The following is an 11030-nucleotide window of genomic DNA, read 5'->3' on the forward strand; positions in this document are numbered from 1 at the left end:
CTGGTTCATCCCCGGCTACATGGAGTAAATTGACCAGTTATTGACATAAGAACAAGTTTGAAAAGTAAGATTATATCAAATAGTTCCTAACAAAAAGCTTTACCTTAAAACTTAAATAACAAAACAGAATCAAACATCGCTTAGAAGTTGCTACCAACTGAATCGATCAAATTTTCGGCACAAACGGTTATTTTGTTCATCAAATTTGTATTTTTTAAATTGAGATATCTTTATGTTAAATATTTTGTTTCTTATCATTGCCAGACTCTCTTTTTAACATGCTTCCCCGCAAGGCTGACTCACGAGAAAAAGGATAACTAATACCATTCAAATATTTCATTTTTATTACATTCAATTTTCAAAACAAAACAGTTCATTTCAATGCAATTTTGTTTAATTCATTCCAATCGATTTACTTTGTCTTCTGCTTCTGGCGCTTGTTGGCGACTTTCCTTACTTTCTTTGGAGGTTCATTTTCCTTGTCGCATTCATTTTTGACTGCAGTTTTGCCATCACACTGAACAGTCAACTTCTTACGACGCTTCGGCGTGTTACCTGCAATTTCATCCTTTCGCTTTAGACCCTTGTTGCTCACTTTCATCGGTTCTCCTGTAGCCTCCTTTTCCTGTTTAACCTTAATACTGCAAACCTCTTCCGCCGTTATGCTGGAACCAGCTGGAATATCAAATTTCTTCCGCTTCTTTGGCATACTTCCCTCTACGACAACTGCTCGTTTTGAATCTAGGAATTCCTTGAAGCTGTCTTCAATTGCTTCAGTAGAACTCGGAACAGAATCGATGCTTTTCAGTAATGGATCAACACTGGTTGGAAAAATTCCGCATTTCCTGAATCCTGCCTTCAAAGTACTAACCTGATTCTTCTTCAAACTGTCCATCAGATCCTTGAGCAAGCTGGGAAAATGCGCCTTTTGGAGGGTCGTGGCTGAAGACACACTCTGCTCTTTGTATGCTCGTAGCAGATCTCGCCAACTACGTTTCATTGGGCCGAAAAAAGCCACATCTAACGGTTGTGTGAGATGGGTTGAATTCGGCGGAAGGCACACGAAAACAATATCATTAGCTTCGCACAACTTCAGCACATTTGGTGAGAAATGGGAGCTGACATTATCCCCAATCATCACCTTCTTTCCCTGCAGCTTTTTTAAGGTTGGCAGCAAATGAGTTTCGAACCAGTTTTCAAAAATAGCCCCATCGAACCATCCGCTCGCGGAATTGTTGTATCTCGTTCCAGCTGGTCCGTTGTCTATCCAGGTGCTCCAAAGCTTAGCGGACTTGTAGACGACATATGGAGGAAGTACATGCCCTGCTGCACTACCGGCCATCATCAGTGAGATGCTGCTCTTCGACGAGTTCAAAATATTGCCGGGGTACTTGACACCTCTCTTCACAATACATTTGCGCGCTCCAGGGTCGTCTGTTAGATTGGTCTCGTCATAATTCCAGATGTTTTCTGGAGGAACACCGGCCGTTACTTTTGATAAATTGTTGACTGGTCAAGATCTCAGGCGTGATGGCTGCCCGTCCTTTTTTGATGTTTGGTACAAAACGCACGGAAAGTTCAGGGTGCCGAAGGATAAACGATTTTGTCCAATCTCGACCAGGATAATTGTCCGTGAATCGATGCACTGTTCTGCCAATTTTGCTCAGGTAATCCTTCACAACATGCCGCAAATCAGCTTCATTCACGGGAAATCCATAGTCACTCATGGATATCACACATTTCTCGAACATTGCCTCTTCCTCCTGCGAAAACGGGACTGGCCGCCAACAGGTTTGTTGTACTTCCCCGAGAGTTTGTTGAGAATGGTGCTCCTCGGAATTCCAAAGTCCAAAGCTGCTTGTCGATGAGTCGTACCTTTCTCGATCGCTGATAGACACTTCTCCACTTTTTCATCCGAGTAGTTTTTGTAGAAGCGTGAACCAAGAATGCGTTTGTGCTTTCGTGCCATTTTCAGCTGAAAATATTTAGTTTTTAATGGAAAAAATTAAGATTTCTTAAGGAAAATTACCTTACGATGCAAGCAAACTCAGAAGAAAACGATGCAAATTTCATCTGTCAAAACATGATGGTGATATGTAAACATTGCAAGTGTATTGGTGTGTTCAAGCATAAACCATCGTATTGGTGGAATTCGCAAATTGAAACGATGATTCCATGTTGGCACAAAGTCACCCCCTAAATACAAAAATAGTACATGAATTCAATAAAATATTTGTTTTGGAATACATATCATTATGAGTAAAGTAAAAATTTGCTGCCTTATAATTGAGGCCACGATACATCAGTGGAGTGTCAATTGCATTATGTATAACGCTTCAGCATTTCTCACGTGTACATTTTTTGTAAGAGTTGATTTATGGGTTTTATGATACTCAACTTTGTACTACTATTTAAATAAAACAATTGCATATTAAGGCTTGGATTTCAATACAGTAGCTCTAGAGAATTGTCTTTTTTTGTGTTAGGTATTGTATTGGATATTATTTCCCGTATATTAATGGAATTTTGCAAAACAAACACTTTTCGTTTTTGGCCCAATGTTACCCCCCAAGCCCAATGTCACCCCGACTGGCGGTTCTACGATCACTATTTGACAAAGTCATAATGAGTTCGTCACTTATCCATGATAGCCTAGTTATAGTAAAACATGAATCCGGTCTCAAATTTCTTAGCGAAAACCATTTTTACAAACTGGAACCATTTTTGTAAGCTAAATCAGAAATTTCCATATAGCGTTAAACGCCTAGAGATATGCAACGCCCTATAAATGTACCGTAAAACGGGGTAACTTTGATAGTTTTTTCGAAGAAAACTTGAATATTTTTGCAAGCTTTTTCTAAGATTTACAATTTATATTTTTACAACAAGTACTGGCATCCTAGCTATCGATTACAGTCGATAAATTGGCAAAAGATTTATTTTGAATGGATACATAATTTTTCATATAATCGAAAGTTGGTTTTCTGTTTTGGGGTAACTTTGGTAATGGAGTATGATTCGAACAAAATTGAATGAATAACGAACATTTGTAGGGCATTGCATACCTCTAGGCGTTTAACGTTATATGGAATTTTCTGACTTAGATTACAAAAATGGTCCCGTAATCCGGGGTAACATTGATCATTTTTCTGAATGTTTCTTCAATATTTCGTTTGAAAATGCAAATGTTGCAGGTTTTATATTTTTAAAACAAGTACTACCACCCATAGCTCGAGACTATGTACTGTATTTTGTTTATTGAAAGATTTAAGCATGTTAAAAAAAATGTTTTAGGCGATTTTTCGACTTAGTTGATATGGGGTAACATTGATCACCTAATACAAACAACGTTCGGTAATACTGAATATGTCGTTACTTACTTAAATCATGGCCCCTGAAGCCGAATATGAAGACCAAACGCTTACAAGTCATTTACTTTTTGAGTTATTTTAAAATTAATAACACCTCGAACCACGGAACACGCCTAAAGGTAGGCAATTTCCTAAGGGAATTTTACATTCCTAACAGTAATTCAGTAATGTTGCCTAATTGAGCATAATTATAAGAGTTTTGACAACGGATTCGTTTTCGGCGATATCATTTTTAGTTAGAATCACATTTTTCTTGCTTATATCGTTTGCAGAACTTATGTGAGACATGAATTTTCGGTAGTGTCATCCTTAACCATTAAAATCATTATTTCGAAAAGTTGACAAATTCACGCATAAGTTAATCGCAATTTTCAAAAAAAAAATATCAACTTCTATTAGCTTATGAATATAAGAAAGAGAAGCACCATTCATGATTTGAAAATGTTTCATCAATAAATGATAATACGAACTTTTCATGAGGTGAGTCATTCCGATCAATGTTACCCCGCTGATCAATGATACCCCGGATTACGGTCCCACTTTGTGAAAATGCATTTCGCTAAGAGATTTGAGACCGTATTCAAGTTCTATGATAACTAGGCTGTCAAAGATAAGTGGCCAACTATTAAAAACTACATCAAATAGTGATCGTAGAACAAATTGTTTGTAAGCGTTTCGAAAATGCCAAAATTGTGTAAATTTTTAAATTTGTATAAAAAGCCTAAAATGTTCTTGATTCAAATGAAAACCGCTCTTACATGAAGTGTCATACAAATATTCTTTAGTTTTGCATTCGTTTTGCTTAACTGATTAACAGAAATTATGATATTTCGTTTAGTATGTGGTGGGTTTAGCACTATCAAAGTTACCCGCATTATCAAAGTTACCCCGTTTTACGGTACTGTAATTCATTCAATTTTGTTCGATTTATGCTCCATTATCAAAGTTACCGTAATCCGGGGTAACATTGATCAGTTTTTAAGATATTTCTTAAATTTTTCATTTAAAAATCCAGATGTCGCATGTTTTGTGTTTTTAAAACAAGTACTGGTACCCATCGCTCGTGTCTGTACACTGTATTTTTGTTTTCAGAAGATTTAAGTATGTTTAAATAAATGTTTAAAGTGTTTTTTTGATTATGCTGATATGGGGTAACATTGATCACCCATGTAAACAACGTTCGGTAATATTGAAAATATCGTTGCTTACTTCAATCATGGCCCCTGAAGCCAAATTTGAAGACCAAACTCTTACAAGTAAATTACTTTTTGAGTTATTTCAAAAATAAAATCACTTTGAATCGCGCAATACGCCTAAAGGTAGGCAATTTCCTAAGGTAATTCTACATTCTTAACAGTAATTCGTTAATGTAGCCTAATTGAACATTCTTATGAATGTTTTGACAACGGAATCGTTTTTGGCGATGCAATTTTTAGTAAGAATCACATTTTCCTTGCTCATATCGCTTGCACAACTTATGTGAGACATGAATTTTCGGTAGTGTCATCCTTAACCGTTGAAATCGTTGTTTCAAAAAGTTGTCAAATTTACGCATGAAGTAGATGCAATTTTCGAAAAGATCTTAATTTTCATTAGCTCATGAATATAAGAAAGAGAAACACAATTCATGCTTTGGAAATATTTCATCAATCAATGATGATACGAACTTTTAACGAGATGGGTCATTCCGATCAATGTTACCCCGCTGATCAATGATACCCCGGATTACGGAAAATCGGAAAACCGACTTTCGATTATATGAAAAATTATATATTTATTCAAAGTAAATCTTTTGATAATCTATCAAGTGCAATCGATAGCTAGGATGCCAGTACTTGTTTTAAAAACATAAATTATAATTCTTTGAAACCTACCCCGTTTTACGGTACCGCAGTTATGAATCAATGATAAGACGATTCCGAAAAAAAAAACGCCAAAACGTATGCTTTCACTAACACACCATTCGTTTACCTCACAGGTAAATTGCTTTCATAGTGCTCTGATCCACAATTTGATCCATAATAAGGACCTTCCTCTTGCACTGCTCCACATCTGTGGGATGGACAAAGTTTGAAATTTCTAATGCATTCGACACTTTTTCGTAAATAACCGCAAATTTTGAAGTGTATTCTCAAAAAGAAGAATATTATGCATTGTCAGGAATGTAATTTTATTTTGTACAACGTCACCATGATTTTTTTTTATCTTTATTAACGAGATTTTTAGCCCTGGGTTAGTTCATCTCGGGACCAACGGCTTGACTTCCCTTCCGAAGAAAGTCGTCGGGGATGGGATTCGATCCCAGGTCCTCGGCGTGAGAGGCGTGTGTTCTAACCACTACACCAGGTCCGTCCCCTTCACCATGATTTGTAGTCCCTTAGTTGATCTATAACTGTGGGGTGACTGTATAAGTCGCTTTGATCCACAATAAGGATCCTCCTCATCCACTGATTCACAACTGTGGAAAAGACAACATTTGAAATTTCTATACCGATTTTTTTTCGAAAATAAACGCAAATTTTAAATTGTATTCTCGAAAATAACAATATTCTTCAGTGCCAAAGAGGTAATTTAATGTTGTACATTTCTCGCATAACTTACAATCTCGCCCTAAAACCGATTGTGTAGCTCGTCGCTTTAAAGCAAATGAATCATTTGAAATGAATGCACCAAAATTAAAACACTCACGACCATCGCCAGGGTAATAGTAGTAGGCTTGAATTTCGCGAAAATCACGTGGCTCTTCCCAGTACAGTAGTTAAAAAACGAGAATCTCATCACCCTATGTTGGGTGAATGAATTTTCTAAATCATTAGTGTCACTGAAGGCTCTAAATGCGAGAAATAGAACATTTTTCTACAGTAATTTTGGGTTGCCCTTAGCAACGGGTGTTTTGCTATGTTCAAGGCTTTTTGCCTACAGCAGCGATGGGCGTGAATTTTACTGGCGTCACTGACTGTGACTTGCTTTGCTTGGCTACGGTAGAGTGAATTTCAAGATTTTTCCCAACCCTGTTCACGACTGGCATATAGAGAAGGACCTTCTCTTCATCGTAGGGGAAAAGCACCAATTTACGACCCATTCATACGATTTTGGCCTACTTTGTATGAAAATCCGAAAATTGGCACAGAATTCTTGTAGGTCGAAAATTAGTGCTTTTCCCCTAGCATAGTCAAATAACGTGTACATTCATTCAGTTGCCCAGAAACAACAAGCTACACACTTGGTTATCAATGGCTTTTAGGGCGAGGTAATAAATTAAGCGAGATTTTTATTTTGTAAATGACTGTTAGCTGATCCATAACTGTGGGGTGAGTTTACTTGCAAAAGCGGATGATTTCTTCTAATACTTCCAAAAGTTAACTTATAATATTCCCTCAGAAACCAGAAGCTCTTAATTTGATGCTAGATAGAAATCTAACTTTCAAAAAACAGTTGCCCTCTGTCAGTCAAGCCAAAATTTGACTTTAAAATAGGAAATATGTATTAAACGAAAATAGCAACTTTGTCTTAAAACAAGCTATTAGTAAATTAGTAAGAAGGGATTCATCTGTGTTTGTTCATATTTTTGTTAAATAATTAACAAGCATGCAATTGTGCATCTCATTCCAATGTCCTCCTTTTCGGCAGCAGGCAACCTATTTTATGAAAGTCAATTATCCACTCGATCGACTCAACCAACTGCTCAATGCTCATCGCTATGAGTGGCCCATTCCAATTCAGAGACGATTATTGACAGAAAACAAGAGTGCATGCGTACTCCCACCACTACCAATGACAAAAATACCAGGCAGCTAACCTTTATCTTAAACGAAAGCTCAAATAAAAGTCTAAATTTGAATACGATTGCGAGGCTGATCCGATGAAGCTTAACCGTTCGATGTGGAAGCCGAATGTAATATTCATATGGTGTAATAACCGTCGATGTCACATGTTCTTCGCGCATATGATGATTCGCCTGCGACTGGAGAATCGCATTGTGTGACCCAGTCAACCGAGAATAAATTTATTTTGTGCTCCTCGACAATCATTGAAGCTCTATTTAGGGTAACCTATACAATTTGGACCACTTTATATTTTGGAACCTCTGGGCAATTTTTTAACAAATTTTCCAGTTTAAATAAAAACATCCCAGTAGCGTAGCAAAAGGGGTGCGGTCCGCACCGGGTCCCGAAATCATGATCATAACTTTCCATAGGGGAACTGGGGGTAAAATGAACACCCTAAGCAATTTTCATGTTTTCTTGCTTATGAAGCTGTCAGATTCTTTTTCAATAGCTCAGAATTGAAGAAGGATGTTTATGCCATGTAACAAGTTGAAATACTGTGATGGAAATAGAATTTATCAACATTAGTTTTGAAAATTTCTTTCCATAGAGTCAATGTTCCAAACATGTGGGTAAAATGAACATGTAACGGGGGTAATATGAACATTTACTTGGGGGTAAAATGAACACACAATTGGGGTAATATGAACATATAGGGTGAAATATGTATTTTGGACAGGCTAAGGATAAGTCTGGAAACGGCGATCGATTAACTGCATTAGATGTTAATATTTTATTACGTAATATTACTCATATGCTTGATGTCTCACTGTACTTTGAGTTTCTGGGGAGAAAAAGCTTACAACTGTAGTATTAGCTCCCAAAATATTGTTTTCTGGCGGCTTGTCTCTTATACATTTCGGACACCAAATATATATTTTGGACACCCTCATGTGCATATAATTTGGACAGGAGCGTTATCTCAACATCCATACAAAGGTTTCTTAAAAAGACGACCATATCATAAAATTTTAAGTGTTTACTTGTGACTTGTGCATTTTTTCGCTTATTGGATGTGTATATTAGTGATAATCAATTATTTTATTTAATGCAAGCAAATATCATCAGATCCACAAAAAACGCCTGCAAGTATGCATGCATGCGACATTCCAGTGCGTTTCATTAGATGGCCAAATTATATCAACTGAACAAAAACCATAATCTATTTTGGACATCACCTGGTTTATGCCTTATACGCTCATGTTAAGATTTAAGATGAACTTAGCTTAAATTTTAGACATATTTTATCATATTCCCACTTTCCAACCTTTTATGAATGTCAATTCTGAGCGTTATTATTGCATTTAATGTATGCTCTTCAAATACACATCCTGTTGCATTCGTAGGTTTCACAGATGTTCTGTTGATATAATTTACAATTTTTATATTTTTGAAGCCAATTTGTAATTGTTATGAAAATGGTCATCATTAATAAGTAGCATAGTGTATAATTTATGCAATACATGATGTTTCGTACATATATTCCTCACCATCTAATTGAAAATGAGCTAGGAAACGACAAGCCTGTCCAAATTATATACATGTCCAAGTTATATACGTTACCCTACTGGGGGTGAAATGAACACATGCTGGGGGTAAAATGAACATGCAGTGGGGGTACATGAACAATGCATGTCTCACAGACATTCTGGAATCGATGGAACGTTTAGCTGCGACCATTTGGATGGCTGCCGATGTCTGTCTTCGTATTTTCTACGGAAAACTCTCGGCATCTGAAATAAAATCCGGTAGTATTCGCCCTGCCATGGTGTTCATATTACCCCCATCTCGAGTAGTTCATTTTACCCCCAAAAAATCAACATATTCAAATCATTTGTTCTCAGAATTTAAAAGAAAAAAATATTTTCAATTTCCGTCTACTTATCATAAAAACAATGAAAATATGATGTGCTACGCAGTTCAACAGATTTTTGATGATTTTAGTCATAAAAATACTTTGTTTTTGTTTACTTTTCCAGCTTTTGACAGTTCTAAATCGTGTTTGAGTTGTCGAAATAGTTTCTTAGTCTGAGTACTAAGGATGGTGCTATGTTTTGCATAGTTTTATAGCATAATTACCGTAAAACACAAACCTGAGATTCAAACGCCCACAGCAATAAATAGAAAGAAAAAGTACATTGTTTTTAGTTACATTTGATTGACTCGGGAGCTGCTGCAAGAAATTCAACGTTTTTTCTCTACCTTCGTCGTACCTTCGTTCGTATTTCATCTATTCTTAAGCAGGATCATCGGGTCAGAAGTCAGTCAGTCCGAAGTACAGTTCGATTGAATTTTGTGGCATGATTTTCCCATCCAGCTTTTTACGCTGGCTATAAAACAACAAGGGGTGATCAGATTTTGACATTTCTTGTCCACGTATTTTATTGCTACGTCTTAGCAGGCGATGATCTGACTTTGTTGATTGAATTGTCAAAAATTTTCACCACGTTTGTTATGAATTGTTCCGTAATAGAATTTTCCAATTATTCTTGGTTTTACACTATTTCAACTTAATGTCTATTTTTTATATTTTAGGTATCCGGATGACGAAATATCTCACGCTGGTGTTGATAGTTTTATGAAAATGGGATAGTTGCCGCATTTAAATATGAATACATATCTGGAGTTGGGAGACTAATGCAGAAGACACTTATATGCTAACTTTGTTGAAGGTCCCCATTTGGTTTTTATAAATCCCTCCAACAAAAATGATGCTGAAGATGTTAGACATAATGTTGTGTCCATAACGCAGAGGCTTTGAAAAGAAGCAGCTCGCAAAATCTAAAATTCAGATAAAATGGTTCTGCTAGGGACAATGTCGATAATTGTCATAAAAATTCATCGGTGATAAAAATATTACTTGATATCTATAATTTTGGCCCGATCTTATTATTTGTACACTTGTACATTTAAACTGTACAAATAAAAATGCCACCGTTGGAGGAAATAACAGGCTATCAATATCAACCTGCAATTCCCCACTGCCGCATTCCGATTGGAACAAATCTAACCGAACAGACGGAATCCCATATCGTTATTGGACTCCTAGGGTTCTTCTTCCTTCTTTTTGAGGGGCCGGGACAGCAGCAGCCGGGGTGGCACCACCTCCGGTTCCAACTCCGGATCCGATGTTGGTGATCAGATCCTTGACGTTGATGCCTTCGAGGGCCTTGGCGAACAGAACGGGCCAGTAGGGCTCGATGTCAACGTTGGCGGCCTTCAAGATAGTCGAAATTTTCTCATCGGTCACAGCGACATCGTCAACAAGGCTGAGCGCTGAGTACACACAGGCTAGTTGAGAGCCATTTCCAATGACGAAAAACAATCAGTCTTTAGGATCTTTTCACAATCGCTGCAATTTTGACCAGAAATTGACGGTTAATCTTTCAGCCAGAGGCATCTTCAATAGTAATCAGTAGGTTGATGGTTGAGAAAAAGTTTGTGCATATCCAGATCCTTGTAAAGCTAAAATGTTTAGATAAAAGATTATGAAATTGATAAAAAAAATTCCCTGATTTGATTACGTAAAAACACGATTTATAAATTCTGACATCGAATTGTATACAACAAAAATTTTCTTCATCACAAAGCTTGCTTCGATTAAACCATAAAAATTATAGTGAAGGCAAGAAAAGTCAAAAGGGGGTGATTCGTAATTTATGACAAGCTAGCGTAAAAAGCTGGATAATCTTCTGAGGTTTTATTCCAAACTAGTGGTCCCGGCAAACTTTGTCTTGCTATCAAGTAGGCTATTGAAAAACGATTTTGAACGTCCCATATAAAATAATAGTTTCGTTCGTGTTCGTTTTTTTCAACTTTCCAGGTGAATATC

The 11030-nt window shown here is 36.7% G+C and overlaps 1 protein-coding gene and 1 pseudogene across 1 annotated transcript; both read right to left on the reverse strand.

Moving 5' to 3' along the window:
- Window positions 1-412: 412 nt before the first annotated feature.
- LOC110674312 (tigger transposable element-derived protein 1-like) lies at window positions 413-1969 on the reverse strand. Its single transcript, XM_021838599.1, has 2 exons — window positions 1876-1969; window positions 413-1470 (listed from the first exon to the last, which is right to left on the reverse strand). Exons 1-2 carry the CDS (start codon window positions 1967-1969, stop codon window positions 413-415), a joined length of 1152 nt encoding a protein of 383 aa, XP_021694291.1.
- An 8220-nt stretch (window positions 1970-10189) lies between these two features.
- LOC5571318 lies at window positions 10190-10520 on the reverse strand (annotated as a pseudogene).
- Between the last annotated feature and the right edge of the window lie 510 nt (window positions 10521-11030).

Source organism: Aedes aegypti, chromosome 1 (assembly GCF_002204515.2).
Source record: "Aedes aegypti strain LVP_AGWG chromosome 1, AaegL5.0 Primary Assembly, whole genome shotgun sequence".
NCBI classification, from domain to species: Eukaryota; Metazoa; Arthropoda; class Insecta; order Diptera; family Culicidae; genus Aedes; species Aedes aegypti.